The sequence below is a fragment of the Artemia franciscana genome, chromosome 5 (genome assembly GCF_032884065.1).
Source record: "Artemia franciscana chromosome 5, ASM3288406v1, whole genome shotgun sequence".
NCBI classification, from domain to species: Eukaryota; Metazoa; Arthropoda; class Branchiopoda; order Anostraca; family Artemiidae; genus Artemia; species Artemia franciscana.
Window position 1 is genome coordinate 44206578 of NC_088867.1, and position 18695 is coordinate 44225272.

Below are 18695 nucleotides of genomic sequence, written 5' to 3' on the forward strand. Positions count from 1 at the left end.
AGTAAAACAAAAGCCATGCAGAAAATTGGTTTCTCACAATCTTTTCTACTTTTATCAGATAATTCTATATACAACAAAGAAAATGATAGGCTCATGTCGAAATTGATTTTTTTAAGCAACGTTTTCCGGTTGGAAATATAGAACAAAGTTGAAAATTCAAACGAATGCACTGTTTCGTGGCTTAAGGGAATCTCAATATTCTTTAACTGGCTACAACATCGACATGTTTTAGTGTATTAAATAAAAAAAGACAAGTTTTTTTCAACTGAAAGTAAGGAGCAACATTAAAACTTAGAACCAATAGTAATTATTACGTATATGAGGGGGGGGGGTTGTCCCGATCATCAATACTTCACTCTTTACGCTAAAGTTTGAATTTTGTTCCAATTCTTCAAGAATGACCCCTGAATCACAAAAGCTGTTTAATGAGAATAAATAGTTCTTTCGAAAGTACCAAAAAAACTTTAGCTAGCGTAACGAGCGAGGTATTGACGAGGGGGTGAATCCTTTCATATAAGTAATAATTTCTGTTCGTTTCAAGTTTTAATGTTGCTACTTACTCCCAGTTGACGAATCTTATTTCTTTATTTAATTTCTGATCGTTTTTTTAAGTAAGGCTATTAAATCAGACACTCCCTTCATGGAAAAGTTCTCTTTCCCCATGAAAAATTCCTCCATGGAAACATCCTCCCACATAATCCTCTTCAATGAGCCCCCTTGCGATGTTCTAGGACCACTGAGTCGATACGGTCACCCTTGAAAAAAAAAAAAAAAAATAAACACGCATCCGTAATGTTTCTTCTGGTAAAAACCACAAAATTCCACCCTTTTGTAGATAGGACCTTGACACCTCTATACGAGGGTTCTCTAATATGCTAAATCTGGTGGTGTAATTTTCATTAAGACTACGACTTTTCGGGGGTGTTTTTCCCTTTTTCCGAAAATAAAGCAAACTTTATCAGGCTCGCAACTTTTGATGGGTTAGACTAAACTTGATGAAATTATATATTTGAAATCAACACAAAATACGTTTCTTTTCATTTATCTATTGGCGTCCGAATTCTGTTTTATAGAGTTTCAGTTACTATTGAGCCGGGTCACTCCTTACTTAAAGTTCGTTACCACAAACTGTTTGATACTTCAAATTCCCTAAAAGCTCAAGCAAGCTCAGTTCTCAGTAAGTGCTAGTTTTTCAGAATGATGTCAAACAGTTTGACATCCTAGTTGCCCTCCAAATTGGAGGGCAACTAGGACTCCTCTCTCGCTCCTTTTTTTCAAAATCTTCCGATTAAAACTATGAAAAAGCCATTTAACCCCCCAAAAAAATTAATATGTAAATTTCGTTTTAATTATTTATGTGTGGAGAGCCAAGATAAAAAAATGCATTAATTAAAAAACGTCCAGAAATTAAACAAAAAAAAAGTTGACTCTTTGCTTTTTTGTTTTCAGGGGGATTTTGTTGGTTTGGAAGTGGGGTTGAGGGGAGGGAGCTATGTGGGAGGATCTTTTCTTGCAGGAATATATCATGGGGGAAGAGAAATTCAATGAAAAGGGCGCAGAATTTCCTAGCATTACTGTAAAAGAAACAATGAAAAAATAAACATGAAAAAGTTTTTTTCAATTGAAACTAAGGAGTAGCATTAAAACTTAAAACGAACAGAGATTATTACGCATATGAGGGGTTCTAAAAGTACTTTAGCATAAAGAGCGAGGTATTTAGGAGGAGATAAATACCTCGGTCTTTATGCTAAAGTATTTTTAGTAATTTCAGCTATTTATTCTACGGCGTTTCTGATTCAGGGTTATTCTTATAGAATTGGGACAAAACTTAAAATTTAGTGTAAAGAGCGAGGTATCAACGAGGGAACAAACCCCCTCATATACTTAATAAAAACATAAGAGAATAATAGTTTGTTACGTAAGTTAATTCTTAAGTTACGAATATTTTTTACTAATAAAAACGTTCGTTAAAAATATGCAAATTTATTTTAATAATTTATGTGCAGAGAGCCAAAATCAAACATGCATTAATTCAATAACGTTCAGAAATTAAATTTAAAAAAACTAGTTTTTTTTACCTGAAAGTAAGGAGCGACATTAAAACTTAAAACGAACAGAAATTACTCCGTATGTGAAATGGGTTGTCCCCTCCGCAATCCCTCGCTCTTTACGCTAAAGTTTGACTCTTTGCCACAATTCTACGTTTTAAAAGAAATAAAAACTTGAACGTAAAGAGCGAGGGATTGCGGAGGGAACAACCCATTTCACATACGGAATAATTTCTGTTCGTTTTAAGTTTTAATGTCGCTCCTTACTTTCAGTTAAAAAAACTTTTTTTTATTTAATTCTCAGGTGAGAATCATAAATTTTTACAACTGTACTTCATCAGTGATAGCAATTCTGAATCGAATGCACGTTGCGAAATTTCTCCCGACGTTAAAAGGACTATCGTTTCCCAATTGCAGCATCTTTTCCACGAAAATAATAATTTAGTGCGCCTGTTCAAAACAGCAATCGATTTGATGCTTACTGATACGCATAAAATTGTTATTTCCGCTGACAAAACGCCTACTGGCGAACATATTTGTAGATACAATGCTCCAACTATCGATGAAGTGGCAATCGCTTTGGTCGGTGATCAGTTTTTACCTCGAGATATTATTCTTCATAAGCGAAACGCTCAGCTGGTAAGAATTGCTGAAACTCATCGATGCTACGATGCCCTACAATATCCTATCATTGTTTTGGGATGGAGCCGACGGCTATCACTTTAAAAATAAATTGATAGACCATCCACTAACAAACAAACGGATTAGAAATGCGGCGCAATGAATTATTATTCCTATAGACTAATGATTCGTCACAATGAAGAAAATTATAATTTAAAATGCCATCAATTGTTTCACCAATACATCGTTGATAAATATGCAAAGATTGAATCAGAACGTTTGCTATTTATTCGTCTGAATCAGACCAAGCTCCGCTGTGAACAATACATTCATTTGCGAGATGCAGTTGTAAATGACGGTAATACCACTAACGTTGCAAGATTAACGATTTTACCTTCGTCATATGCTGGCAGTCCCCGTCATATGCATGGATATACTGAAGATGCTATTGCGTATGTTCGTCTCTATGGCCGTCCAGATTTATTTATTACATTTACATGTAATCAATCTTGGGACGAGATACATTATCTTTTACTTCAAGGACAATCGGCGGTTCATAGACATGACATTACGGCCAGTGTCTTCCGGCAAAATTTGAAATCACTAGTAAACTACATAATAAAACTTAAGGTTTTTGGGTCAGTGCAATGCTGGATGTACTCAGTGGAATGGCAAAAACGGGGATTGCCACACGCACATATACTAATCTGGCTACATGTTAAATTACTTCTAATGAAATTGACGATGTGGTTTCCGCTGAAATACCTGATGAAAATGTCGATAAGGGCTTATATGATATTGTGGTAAAAAAATATGATACATGGATCTTGCGGTGCACTAAACGAAAAATCACCATGCATGGCCAAAGGAAGGTGCAGAAAGCAATATCCTTGACTTTTAGTACCCAACACAATTACCGGCAATGATGGTTACCCACTATATAGAAGAAGATCTACTGAAGATGGCGGTAAAACAGCAATAATAAAAAAGCATAACAGTACCACCATCGAAGTAAATAACCAGTGTGTTGTTCCATATTCACCTTTATTTTCAAAAAAATTTAATACACACATAAACGTTGAATACTGTAACTCCGTAAAGGCAATCAAATACATATGTAAATACGTCAACAAAGGCAGCGACATGGCAGTTTTTTGCTTGAAGTCCGAAATCAGTGATATTGATGAAATCGTACAATATCAGGCTGGAAGATACATAAGCAGTAATGAAGCTATTTGGCGAATTCTTTTATTTCTAATACATGAACGAAGTCCAGCTGTTGTTCACTTAGCGGTACATTTACAGAATGGACAACGTGTTTAATTTTCGGAATATAACGTGCAACAAAGAGCCCTTAATCCACCAGATGCAACGTTAACTGCTTTCTTTTCGCTATGTCAAAATGATTCTTTCGCAAAAAAACTGCTATATACTGAAGTGCCTTCGTATTACACGTGGAATACTAAAACGAAATCATTTGAACCTCGAAAACGGGGTAAGTCAGTCGACGGCCAACCTACTATCTTCAAAGACACCACGATAGGAAGACTCTGCACCATTCACCCCAATCAACATGAATGCTTCTTTCTCCGCCTGCTTTGGTGAATGTACCCGGTCCGACGTCCTTTGAGTATTTGAGAACTGTAAATGGTACTATACATGACACTTGTTGTAGTGCATGCCAAGCTCTGAATTTATTGGAGAATGACCAACACTGGGATAGCTGCATCAATGATGCGTGCAAAACGTCAACTCCAAGTCAAATTCGTGCATTGTTTGGAATCATATTAACAACTGGCTCTCCTTCAGCTCCTGCAGAGTTATGGGAGAAATATAAATCGAAAATGGCCGAGGGTATACTCCATCGAAAACGGCTAGAGATGCAGATCTGACCTTTGATTTTACATCAGAACTACTTTAGTTATTATTGAAGATTTGTGCGTATATATGGCAAACAAACCTCTTCAGGATTTGGGAATGTCTTCACCTAATCGTAACGCTGCTGTTTCGACATGTGTAGAATTGGATCGTGAACAAAGTTACAACACGAGTGATCTATTGTCGCATGTACAAAATTATATGTTTAAAATCAGCATTAAAATGCGATTCTTTTGATGTAGCTATTGGTATCAAAATTCCATTTTTAGAGTTTTGGTTACTATTGAGCCGGGTCGCTACTTACTAGAGTTTGTTACCACGAACTGTTTGATAATATTTCTAAGTTAAAGTCTGAGCAAAACGATATTTATGATAAGATAATGCATTGTGTAGAGAAAAACGTTGGAGAAATCTTCTTTTTGTCTGCGCCAGGAGGTACTGGTAAAACGTTTGTGGTAAAATTGATTCTGGCGTCAATTCGATCAAAAAATGACATAGCGTTGGCAAGTGCGTCGTCCGGAATAGCCGCAACGTTGCTGCCTGGTGGAAGAACTGCTCATTTCGCTTTCAAATTACCTCTGAATTTGCATTCTACAGAAACTCCCACGTGCAATATTCCCAAATCCTCTGGGATGGGTAAAGTATTTCAGCAATGCAAACTTGTTATTTGGGACGAGTGCACTATGGCACACAAAAAATTGCTCGAGGCTCTGGAACAATCAATGTGAGATTTGCGAGGAAATTTGAAACCCTTTGGCAGCACATTAACATTGCTTGCGGAAGATTTCAGGCAAACATTACCTAAAATACCTAGATCAACCCTGCGGACGAAATGAATGCTTGCCTGAAAAATTCTAATTTATGGGCACACGTAAAGACATTAAAATTAATGTCTAGTATATATATATATATATATATATATATATATATATATATATATATATATATATATATATATATATATATATATATATATATATATATATATATATTATAATCCCCTTTCCAGAAAATATGTAGCCTTGCTTTCTGGAAAAAACCAACGTGGGTGCCCATGTGTGTATGATACGCAAATTTAATGTTTTTTTAACAGTTGTCCAAATACATCAAAATATAGAAAATAATCTTTATTTTTTCAATATTCTTCAAAGTTTAGAGCTAGTGTTTAGTGAAGAGCATCCCTCTTGCGTTCAACTTACCCAAAAGATAGTGTTCTTAGAAGAGCCATAAAGGTTCTTTTCATCTTCTTAGTGCTACGAAGATCTTATAGCTTTTCCCTATTGTTTGGTCTTTTAGAGTGGATTCTTTAAGCTGAATAGGGGAAAAGAGAAAATTTTGTAGTGCTGTTCTGGGATATAACAAACTTACAATAGAACTGGAATTTAGGTCAAAGACGTGATATTATGTCGCTGCTTATTATGGAGGCAGTTAAGATTTTGTTGGGGGGAAGCATAATTAGACTCCTGATTTCCACAAATCGACAGGGGCTTGATATAATTCTGGCCTTAGGGTTGCCATCCCTTCGCAGGCGTCCTAGCTGCAGGCACATACAGAGCTATTTAATTCTGAATTGGGAGGATTTGAGGGTGAGGAAATCAAATTTTAAAAAATCTGGTAAGTAAATAAGAAGGCCAACATTGAAAATTACAGAGATGTGGTAAAAATCTTGACATTTAAGATGAGGTAGTATGCAAAGGTGGGGCCAAAGGCCCTGTCCCTGCATTTCCGGCTGCCTCCTAGGTCCTTGCCAGTGTTTTTTTTTTTTGTTAAATATAATCGTGAAATCGAATGTTAAAACTAGAGGTCCCCGTTCTTAATGAGTTTTCACTGAAATCTCTTGTAAACCACACTGAACCTGACCAAAAAAACAAAAAAACAAAACAAAAACAAAACAAAACAAAAAAACAAAAAAAAAAGTTAAATAACGGTAGCCTCTACTGTTATCATTTGACTTCACTCAAAAATACAGGCAAGGGCTTAGCAGGTAGGCCGGAATGCAGGGACAGGTTTTTGGACCCAACTTTGCCTACGTCCTCTTAAATATCTTAAACTCAACCATATTTATATTATTTTCAACACTGACTTTTAATTTCTACAAACCACCGATCAACGATAACGGGATTTGTTTTGTTTAGCAGCACCATTTTTACATGAGACCATTACAGGAACCTAAGAATAGTTGTCCTATAGATTACCTGTTTGAAAATTCCCTGCAAAAACTAAGATCGCCTTTTGTCTTTATCTGTAGATTTCGTTTTGCCAAATCTCCGATTAGCGATGAAAAGATTTCTTTCACTTCACAACTCAATTTTTATGCTAGACTGCTACAGAAGCATAGTAATAGTTTTGGATCGTCTTTTTGAAGCAGCATTGCAAAGAGTTGAAGGCCTTTAAATCAATTCTGGCAAAAAATACGAAATTCCACATTTTTGTAGATAGGAGCTTGAAATTTTTTCTATAGGGTTCTCTGATACGCTGAATGCGATGGTGCGATTTTCATTCCATGACTTTTAGGGGTTGTTTCCCCCTATTCTCCAAAATAAGGCAAATCTCAGGCTCGTAACTTTTGGTAACAAAAACTAAATTTGATGAAACTTATATATTTAAAATCAGCATAAAAATTCGATTCTTTTGATGTATCTTTTAGCATCAAAATTAAGTTTTTTAGAGTTTCGTTTACTATTGAGCCGGTTTGCTCCTTACTATAGTTCGTTACCACGAACTGTTTGATATAAGTAGGTTTAGTGTCAACAAACCTCTGATGAGCGATAATTAAATTTATTTCGCCTCACATAATTATGTTCATACCAGACTCTGGATATCTTATACATTTAACTGTTTCCCGACAACAATCATTACACTCTTAACAAACACTAACAAGCAGAGATGATTTCTTAATGAATTAAACAAAGAAAACCAGTTTTTCAAAAGAAACTAAGGAGCTATATCAACATTTAAAAAAAAAGAATTCTGAATATGGGTGGAGCTGCCCTGAGCTCAATCCCATCTTCTTTATCCCATCTTTGTGAAAGCACATTTGTGTTTAACAAATGTTTTAAAACATGTCAAATGAGTTTTTGATAGTTTAAAGCAGCGTGCGTTAATAAGCTCTCTCGTTCTTAAGGCTTTGTATAAAGAACTTTGTATCCTGTTTAAATATCGCTTCTCGGTCTTTTGGCTAAGATGTAGTATCATCCTCTTTAAATTGCCCCTGTTTTTGAACACTCGACCATAAGGCATTCGGGACAAAAATTTAAAACTTAAACGTTAAATTTTAAACTTAACAAAAGTTAAACTTAAACATAAAGTGTAGGTCCAAACACTAGAATTTGATCCTTTTTGTTGTGTAATCTCTTTCCTTACTTAAAAAAGTTGCTATATTTTCAAATTGTTATTTAAATGAGCTCTATTTCGACAACCTGTGCCTACTGGCTCGACACGACTATCCTTGGTAAAAGCACGCACATGTGATCATCTTTCTACAGAAAAACAGCAAATTTTATACCCTGTAAAATAGTAGTCTTAGGGTTCTCATATATGCTGAATTTTATTATGTCATTTTCATCAAAGTCAATCAGATTTTGGAGGAGTTGAATCCCTTTTGCTTAATTTTACATTTCCATATGCTAATAACCTTCGGCGGGCAACATTAAAACTAATAGATTTACATATTTGAAAACAGCATAAATAATACGATATAAATAATACTTGTATTATTGTTGTTGCATATATTGTAATTCAAAAATTTCGCGTTTGACGGTATTGGTTTCTTTTGCCAAGGGTTGTTCTTTACTTACAGTTAGACACAAAGGATTTTTTTTAATACCAGGTGCTCTAAGTGTGAGATAAGCTTGCCTTAATCCTGACATTCAAGTTCAAGAATCGCATAACAGTACACCGATAAGAACAATCATCCCTATGGATATGCGAACCGGCTTAAGGATGGGGTTTAAATATTAAAAATGAACTTCAGTAACATAATTTTTACGGTTGCAGAATTACACCACCGGCCTCCACCAACAAACTAAACTAATTGCAATAGCTAAACTCTAACCACTGTCTCGAAGGATACAAGATTGGAAGCCCAGTAAAAGTTCTAACAAGTCATGGTTGCCTGGTTAAAATTCGTAATACAGAGTATTTCTGAGTCGAATAACTAGCCTCTAAACACTCTGGACAGAAAAGCTTATTGACAAAATATCCTATTGACTCCTATTGACTTTTTTGTCTAGTACCCCAAGCAATTCTTCTTTTTTACCCACTTCACTTTTCTAATGTCAAATATTAGATAAAACGAAGTATTTCACACATTCATCCTTCCTCCTGTCTTTCTCTTTTCGTGAATTTTCTGTTTTACTCCTATGGACACTTTTAGCGTCAGTTCCTTGCTGTTTTTTTTTCACATTATGTGATACTTTAAATATTTTACTTTTCTTATGCATGTATATTATTGATTCAAAACTACGTCATGTAACATTTTTCATTTTACCTTCTCTAAGACTTCTTTTAAGTCTTCATCAATTTCTTCCGGAAATTCCAGTCTTTCCATCATGTTTATTGCTTCTTGAGACGAAGTAACTGAATGAATATCAAAAGGTCTAATTCCAGTTGCTACCTCGAATAAACATACACCAAGAGACCACCAATCAACTGCAGGACCATAGCCGATTTTTGAATCGTAAGAACAGTAGTACACTTCAGGGGCTGAAAATTTCATAAAAGCAGATGAAGTTTGACAATTTTCAGATTTTTAGCGGTCTGGTTGGGTTTCATTTATGAAACTGATAAAAAGTTAGAACTTTTTTTTGTTACTTGCACATATCTGATTCTTGCGGAACTTTAATTTTGAATTACAAAATGCGGTCTCAATTCTTCTAATTGTGAGATAATTTTTAAAGTGTTTCTGTTTTTTAATTAAACGTGTCTTTATATTGGAATTGGATGCCGTACACTTTCAGGCAAAATATTAAAAAAAAAACACATAAAAAGAAAAATCTCAGGTTTTGATGTAGTGTTTAAAATTCCGTTAGGTATTATTCTAACAAAAAATTTCTTCCCTTTTTTTAAATTAGAATCACGTAGTTGCTTGCATCAAGCCATGGCTAACTGTAGAAAAAGCAAATACAGATAGTCCGAGTGAATGAGAAGGAAATCTGGCATAAGCCCTTTTTCAAAGTGAAACTTGCAAATGGTAACGTTGATTGTGTTAAAGAACAAAATTAACCATTACTTTTGCTAAAAAACTAAGTATCTGACGCTAACAGCTTACTCTGTCAGAGTTAAGATGAGTAGAACTAAGCAAGCGCATCTAAATGGGCCTTGATTCTCAAAGTATTGTTACACAAAGGTGAACTTCAGCATAAAATGTGGGGTTTAGGGGACGCTCTTATTATATTTACTATAACCTTGAAGATGATTTTACAAATTAACGTAAATTACGGCTGGAAGACATTTATTTTATAAAAAAAAAGTAAAGAAAGACAACTTAAAGTGAACAGGAGTTTTCCTATAATTGAGGGAGCCTAAAATTTGGATTTTTTTTCCCAAAGCTACATTAGTAATGCTCTAACAGAGAGAAATTTAGTTAAAATTACAGTTTCTTATAACAGCATTATCACAGTGTAAGAAGTCGAACTTAAACAAAATGTTATAAAAAAAATAGAGACTAAAATTTTTCACAGAAGTTTGAATGAGCATCGGAGTTAGTGATTTACAGAAAAAGAAGCATATTTTGAATAATTTGTTTTTTATTATAATATTAACCGACTTGGTACTTGTATGATACCCCGATCACACTCAAGAAGTGAAGTTAGGTTAGCTATAATGAAATATACCAAAATGTAAAGAAAATATAATACTTTAGTAACAAAATTATGGAAGCTACTACAGAGAGTTAGTGAAAACAGGCCGCCCAGAACGCGTTATATTACCTAATAAATACCTAACCTAACCAGCTCTGTATATCAAATATTTAATTGAAATATACCTGCAAACTAGTTTATATTGTTCAGGCTAAGCTGGTTATCCCCAAGTGAACACAAAAAAAAACCGGTTTCATTACAGATTTCATTACATTATGGTCGGGATATCATACAAGTACCGCCAACTTTGACCCTTTTCAAAATTCAAGGGAAAAACTTTGTCTTTAAAGTATATTAAACAAAAAAAACTAGTTTTTTTTTAAAATGAAAGTAAGGAGCGAGATTAAAACTTAAAAAGAACAGAAATTACTCCGTATATGAAAGGGGCTTTTCCTCCTCAACGCCCCGCTCTTTACGCTAAAGTTTGACTCTTTCCCTTAACTCTACTTCTTAAAACACTAAAAAACTTTAGCGTAAAGAGCGGGGCGTTGAGGAGGAAAAGCCCCTTTGATATACGGAGTGATTTCTGTTCGTTTTATCTCGCTCCCTACTTTCATTTAAAAAAATTTGTTTTTTTGTTTAATTTCTGGACGTTTTTGAATTAATGCATGTTTTGATCTTGGCTCTCCGCGCATAAATAATTAAAACGAAATTTGCACATTAATTTTTGGGGGCTAAATGGCTTTTTCATAGTTTTAATCAGAAGATTTTGAGAAAAAAGGAGCGAGGGAGGAGGCCTAGTTGTCCTCCAATCTTTGATTACTTAAAAAGGCAACTATAACTATTAATTTCTTACGAATGTTTTCGTAGTTAAAAAATATACGTAACTTACGAATTAACTTACGTAGCGAACTTCTATATTCCTATGTTTCTACTGCGTATATGAGGGGGCTCACTCCTCGTCGATACCTCGCTCTTTACACTAAAGCTTAAATTTTGTCCCAATTCCTTAAGAATGACCCCTGAATCACAAAGGCCGTAGAATAAATAGTTAAAATTACTAAAAATACTTTGGCGTAATGAGTGAGGTATTACGAGGAGGTCAACCCCTCATATGCGTAATAGTTTCTGTTGGTTTTAAGTTTTAATGCTGCTCCTCACTTTCAGTAGAAAAACTTTTCATATTTATTTTTCATTGTTTTTTTTTAAATAATGCTAGAAAACCCTGCGCCGCCTCCATTGAAAGTCTCTTCCCCCATCAAAAGTTCCTCCATGGAAAGATCCTCCCACGTAACCCCCCCTTCAAATCTCCCCCCAAACCAAAAAATCCCCCTGAAAACGTCTGTACACTTCCCAGTAACCATTACTATATGTAAAAACAGGTCAAAGTTTGTAACTTGCAGCCCCTCTCACGGGGACTGCGGGGGAGTAAGTCGTTCCCAAAGACATAGTTATTAGGCTTTTCAACTATGGTAAATAAAATGGCTATCTCAGAATTTTGATCCAGTGACTTTGGGGGAGAATGAGCATGGGAGGGGGCGTAGGTACCCTCAAATTTTTTTGGTCACTTAAAAAGGGCACTAGAACTTTTAATTCCCATTAGAATGAGCCCTTTCGCGACATTCTAGGACTACATGAGTCGATACGATCACCCCTGGGGGAAAAAACAACAAAAAAACAAAAAAACAAATAAACACGCATCCGTGATTTGTCTTCTGGCAAAAAATGCAAAATTCCACATTTTTGTAGATAGGGGCTTGAAACTAATACAAAAGGGTTCTCTGATACGCTGAATCTGATGGTGTGATTTTCGTTAAGATCGTATGACTTTTAGGAGGTGTTTCTCCCTATTTTCTAAAATGATGCAAATTTTCTCAGGCTCGTAACTTTTGATGGGTATGACTAATCTTGATGAAACTTATATATTTAAAATCAGCATTAAAATTAAATTCTTTTGTTGTAACTATTGGTATCAAAATTCCATTTTTTTTAGAGTTTCGGTTACTATTGAGCCGGGTCTCTCCTTAATACAGTTCGTTACCACGAACTGTTTGATTTATGACAATGAGCGAATCCAGTTTTGTTATACAATACAACTAGAAGGGAAATGTAACTCTAATATTAAAGTGTTTAACAATGATGTGTTCGCTTCATATATTTTTCTGTTAAATGCAGCAAATATCGTTTTGCCAAGAAAAAATTTCGGTTTAAATAATGCATTTAATTTTCATCTATTAGGTGTGAATTGAATTTAGGATAGACTTTAAGTTTAATACTTTTGAATTAAAATAAAACAGCAAATTGTCATACTCTCATCAAGTACAGAATAAAGACTGTCAGGAAATATCGAGGAACTTGTTGAACTAATTCAAAACACACTATCTGCATACAGGTTGTCAAAAGACGCATCAGTAATATCTCACTAAAAAGTCGGGGCATTTGTCTGAAACTTTCAGGAAATGTTAATGGGGGATGTTGAAGAGTCCTTTTTAAATTCCCTAAAACTGACAGAAGTTACATGTAAAATTGCTTGACTTTACATTTTTTCCGTTAAAATAAAATAAGAATAAAATTAAAGTAATAGAATATAAATAATAGAATAAAAATCAAATAATAGAATATAATAGAAAATAATAGAATATAAATAAAATAATCATAGAATGAAATAAATTATTAACTCTAATTCACATGAAAAACGTCCTGTTTTCTTGACTGATATAAGGGGCAATGCTCAAAACGTTCAAAAACTGCCTAAAATTTGGCATAGGAAGGTTTACATGATTTTTTTTAAAGCTACAATGAATGTAAGACAACATTACTGACAACAAAGAAGGTATATAAAAACAGATTTAAGACCCTAAAAACATGGCTTATTTTTGCATACTCAATTAGAATATTTCTTAATGAAGCTTTCAAAAATATTGTCAAAATAATTTACGAATAAATTGTGGTTTTCACAAAATTCTTATATTATTGATTACTTCTCCCAAATTGTTCTTTATTTTAATACTTCAGATGGACGTACCTCCTACCTTATTCAGGTTAAGCAGAACATTGGAACCTAAAACCGTTTAAATTTGGCTGTTGGCCAGGCTTGGTTGAATTCAATCCCTCCTCCAAATTATTGTCTTTATGTGTTTGTGCAGCCTGCATGCACGAAGTTTGCTTTGAATTAATTCAGCTCTCCTCTCAATATTCCTTGACGTTACTACTTTTATATCCTTAGCCTTAGTACTAGTAGGCGTATTAAAAGTAGGAGTAGTAGTAGAAGTAGCAGTAGCAGTAGTAGTAGTAGCAGTAGTAGTAGTAGCAGTAGTAGAGTAGTAGTAGGTGTAATAGTGGTAGCGTTATTAGTAGTAGTTGTATTACTACTAGTAGTAGCAGTAGTAGTAGTAGCAGTAGTAGAGTAGTAGTAGGTGTAATAGTGGTAGCGTTATTAGTTGTAGTTGTATTACTACTAGTAGTAGCAGTAGTATTAGTAGTTTTAGTAGTATATACATATTGCCTTTAGGTTAGTTGGACATCCCCCTCGTCATACCCGGGAAGTTTCAACTTAATACGCTAAGCTGCTACCAAGACATTTCGGGTAAGCCCATTTGACAACTTGCATTTGTATTCACATACCGTGTTTTGATCTAGTTCATCTTATCCTGAACATTTTTGAAGTTTTCACTTTAATATCCTCAGTCTTAGTAGCAGTCACAACAAAATTAACACTTTCAGTATCAGCAGTAGTATGTATTGGTAGTAGCAGTAGTAATAATAATAAAAGCGGTAGTAGTAGCAGTAATAGTGGTAACAGTAGTTTGCAAATATTGCCTTGTGGTCAATTGATTATATGTTCATCATTCCTTGAAAGTTCCAACTTAATGCCCTAAGTCATTCCTGAGGTACACCCTTTTCATAACTACTATTTACATAATATGTTGTGATTTAGTTCAACACTCCCCTCAACATTTCATGACAGCTTCAACTGAATACCCTTGGCCATTTTGGACACCAAAGATCAAACGTGCCCCGCTTTTCTGATAACAAATACTATATGTAAATGATGGCCTAATGACATAACTTAGCGGCCTTGGCCAAAGGGCTGGGGGGAGGGGTTTTCATCCCCAGAAGCACACTAATTGACCCTTTCAACTATGTTGAACAAGATGAATATATAAAAGTTTAATCAGATGTCTTTGGGGAAAAAAGAAGCAAGGGAGAGGGGCTGGCTGTCCACCAATCACTAATGACCATCAGAAAGAGACTAAAGCCTTCAGTTTCCAATTGAATGAGCCCCTTCCAAAGTTTCTAATTCGACTCCTTCCCTACGAAGTACTTTGGTGAAAAGAACAAAAATAATAATAATTCATTTTGCCAATTTCACTCTTTACTTAGACAGCGCTGTGGCGGTGACTATGGTTTCTTTTCGTTTGGGGTTTCATATATTTATTGAGAGTGATTAATGGATATTTTACACTTAACAACAATTATAAGATGCACACCATTTTCCTTTTTTCAAGGTAGAGTCAGAAACAGGATTGTTGCATTCCCTAACGATTTTGGCTGCTTAATAATATTTTCTTCGGGATCCAATTTTCTTTATAAGGACTTCTAATGTTTCGTAGGTCAATTAGGCTTCTTATCTTCCAGCTAGTTGTGTCAGAGGCTAGTTTCCTTGGCAACTTTATTTTTCTTCAAAGATTTATTAGAAATCAACATGAAAAGCCTTATAAATGGAAATGCTAGATTATGATTTAAGTCACAGCTATCAGATGAAAAAAATATTCTACTTTAATTTAATTTGGAGTAAGCACGCTATGAGAAAGAAGGATAGTTTGATTTTGTTTTGGACTGGCGGTATTCACTAGAGAAAAGGTTTAATTAAAGACCAATTTGTGTACCAAATTAGATTCGAATTTAAACCAAATTACAATAACCAAATTGAAGAAATAAAATTCTCCTAGACTTAGATTGTGCAGAGGGCTTATAAATTCTAGATGAAAATGTTAGCAAATAATTGAAGTTTCAGTGGTTATTCGGAACCACTTAGGAAAAAGTATTATTAGGAAAAACTGTGGATGCAGTGAAGATGTTAAAATTAGAATAGCCCAGGCACAGGTTTTTTTTTCACAGAAAAAAAAAAACAGAAAAATCATAAAAAGAGGAAAATAAGTCTGGGAACCAAGATTAAAATACGGGAAGGTACAGCAAGAACATCAAGTATGGTTCTGAAGCGTAGGCACTCCGAAAAACAGAGGAGGACTTGTTAGATGTTTTCCACAAATATTGCCTACAGATTTTTTGAGTACCCAACTTCCTGACCCTATCGCAAACAGTGAGCTGTAGGAAAATTGTTGTTCAATCCCGCATTCTAGGGCTATAATGACAAAAAGGCTGAGATAGCTAGGACACGTTCTGCGGATGAAGGATAGTAGATTGCCAAAGATCGACCTTGTCGAACAACCATCTAGGACCAAAAGAAAAGAAGGCTGCCTCCAAATGGGGATCGAGAAAGCCGTAAGGAAATATTTAAGGGAAACGGTAAATACTTGGGAGGATAAGAGGAAAGCTTTGATGGAGATGGGAAACTTGGGATGGAATGGATAAGAGGGAAGCTTGGGATGGAGAAAGAGCTTGTGTAGCTTTGTTGGCCTCACGCGGCTTGGTGCTGCAGTAGGGACTTAGATTGTGCACTACATAAATGGTAAATTGTCATTACAAGTCTCCTTTGTGGTTGACTTTCCTGAGCAATGTCAAGGGCATAATATAGCGACTCCCCTATAATATGGTTCCGCTATAAGTAATTGGACATTATACAAAAATCCTAGTTATGAAAGACTAAGGTGCCAATTATGTATCCCCTTCGTTATACTTTGATTTTAAGGCAGCTCAACTTTTAAATAGAAAATTTGTGAAGAATGAATCAAAATTGAAATACAAGGCACAATTATTTTGAAAATAAAAAGGAAGGAAGCTTGCAACAATATTTTTCTAACATGACCCAAGAGCAATACACCGTACAAAAAAAGAAGAAAATTATCGAAGGCATCACTTGGTTCCCTTGCTGTTTGACTTTTCTGAATAAATTCTAGCCTCATTATAGTTACGATTATTGATAAGCGAAAAATATCCACGACTATAGCACCAATTATATTTGTTATTTTTCAAGCTAAAAATTGTTCAAATTTCAAACGTAACAATGGTGACTAGTCAATCATAATTAATATCTAAAGATTTGTAGTTTTTATCTTGGCAATTTCATTGACAAGTGTGAACAAGATACAAGTCTCCACCTTTATCATGAAAGTGCTTTTTTAGAACTATTTCCTTATGTGTAGCACCGTAGTGCGTGCTCAGGGTTGACATTTATAGCACGAAATGGCTATTTTAGCACTATTAAAGCCAATTTTTCAGCTCTAGCACCAAAAATCGCAGTTTAGCACGCAAATTTGGGTAACTATAGCTCTTTATGAACTAACCGTGATGGCAACCCTGACCAAGATACGGCTCGGGCATAGTAGTTAACATTAAAGGTGTGTTCTGATAGTAGAAATGGCAGCCAGTTTCACGTCCCCTTTTAATCACGTCATCCCTCAAGCTGAAACACTCATGATGCGTTATACTGTTCGGAATAACACCACATTTCAACTTTCCCGTTTTTCACTACTGCACCACTTTAGCTGAAACACTACAAGATACGTTTTATCGTACCTCATAAATTTCACAGGAGAGTGTGAGTGGGATGTTTTGTGTTTTTCAACAGCATCAGGTCCCCTCTGATTTTATAAAAGAGGGTTTGAGTTGTAAGTTTACAGTAAGTTTAAAGTTGTAAGCTTAAAGTAAGCTGTTTACAAAAAACATTCTATTTGGATGATGAGATGTTTAGGAAAGAATACTTAGAAAAATCTTTTTAAGCTTAGTATATCTATCTACAACCCTGAAAGGGTTGAACCCTGAAACTGGGTAATGCTCTATTTAATTACCTGGTGTCAATTGTTTCCAACAATTGAACCCCGTCCGCCGAAATTTTTTGTACTTGTGTATACTCTTAATAAGTGAAGTTAGGTCCTTTCGTGAAACAAAGTACAATGCAGGTACATTTAATTAAATATTTAGTACTTGTTCATTATTCAATTGATTCAAATCGGAACACACTCAAAAATTTTGCTGAGAAAATCCGGTTTCATAGACACAAAGACTCTATTTAGTTTGCTACGCATAGTGATAGAAGATAGTGTCTGAACTTGGGATTGAAAGGAAGATTTGGGATTTGCCAAAGACTAAAAAAGAGGCATTTATATTTTTCCAGGATGAGGGGTTGCTGTAATTGTACAATTTTCCCAATAAAGTATTATATTTTCATCATATTTTGTTTTATTTCATTAGCTTTATCAAAAGTTTGGGCTATATATTTGCACATGAGGGGGGGGGGGATTATATCAAATACCTAACTTAACCTAACCAACTCTATATATAAAATATTAGATTAAAATGTACCTGCATCGTAGTTTCTTTCACGGAAGAAGCTAACTTCGCTTATTGAGCGGGTTCTGAATAATACGCAGGTACCAAATATTTTTCCAAGATAGAAAAATATAACAAAAGGCAACTAAACAGATTTTTTATGCGTTTTAAAGATTTTGTTCTTTCATATAATGAAAATGGAATTACCTGACCCCTAGAAATAGCATCTATTTCCAACTGATTTGTAAACTAGGGGGATTCAGTTGGTTTAGGGGATCCTAATCAGGATTACGGTAGCAAGCTCCAAATCCTTTGGAATGCCTCCAAAGGATCTAGCACCTTTTGGAATGCCTCTTGAATGTGATCAGTATACATGAAAGTCATCAGGCTCAGAAGACTGAAATCGATCTATTTGTCAATATTTCAGTGTTTAAAATAACTACGGACTTCAGAATGTAACTATTGTTGGTTTTAATCATGGTTGTCTTCTTGTTCTTTCGCAATCCTTTATCTCTGCTGTCCTTGTCACTTGCACAGTTTTCTATTCATGTAGTGACACAAAAATTGAAAAATCCATTTGTTTGAATATAATTTTTCTTAAGACATTCAGCAGCTCATCCGTCTTTTATCTTTTGCTTCACAAGTCAATTTGGTGAAACGCCTTCCCCGAAATTCTCGTTGCATGAAGTTTGTCTGTTTCCGTAAAACATTTCGTTTCTAACCTCAAAAGAGAAATGTCAAGGGCTATCGCTTTTCTGTTACTTTACAAGCCAGCCTTTCAGCTCCCAAACAAAAAAAAAAAAAAACGAAGAAAAGTATCTGCAGATTCTAAACATCATTGTTATATACATGACTTTCCTCGGCAAGTTGGTCCTTTGGTCTAAATTAATCAGGG

General features: G+C 34.8%; 2 protein-coding genes across 4 annotated transcripts in view; one reads left to right on the top strand and one right to left on the bottom strand.

Moving 5' to 3' along the window:
• The window catches only part of LOC136027463 (ADP-ribosylation factor-like protein 2), a 127961-nt gene that overhangs the window by 96275 nt on the left and 12991 nt on the right, over positions 1 to 18695 (top strand). The gene's annotated exons all lie outside the window — the stretch shown is intronic.
• LOC136027462 (serine/threonine-protein kinase 32A-like) overlaps positions 1 to 18695 on the bottom strand; it is a 194768-nt gene that overhangs the window by 44871 nt on the left and 131202 nt on the right. For all 3 annotated transcript variants that reach the window (XM_065704751.1, XM_065704752.1, XM_065704753.1), the window contains one exon: positions 9037 to 9251. In XM_065704751.1, the coding sequence (XP_065560823.1) occupies positions 9037 to 9251 (215 nt within the window). The remainder of the gene's footprint in view (positions 1 to 9036; positions 9252 to 18695) is intronic.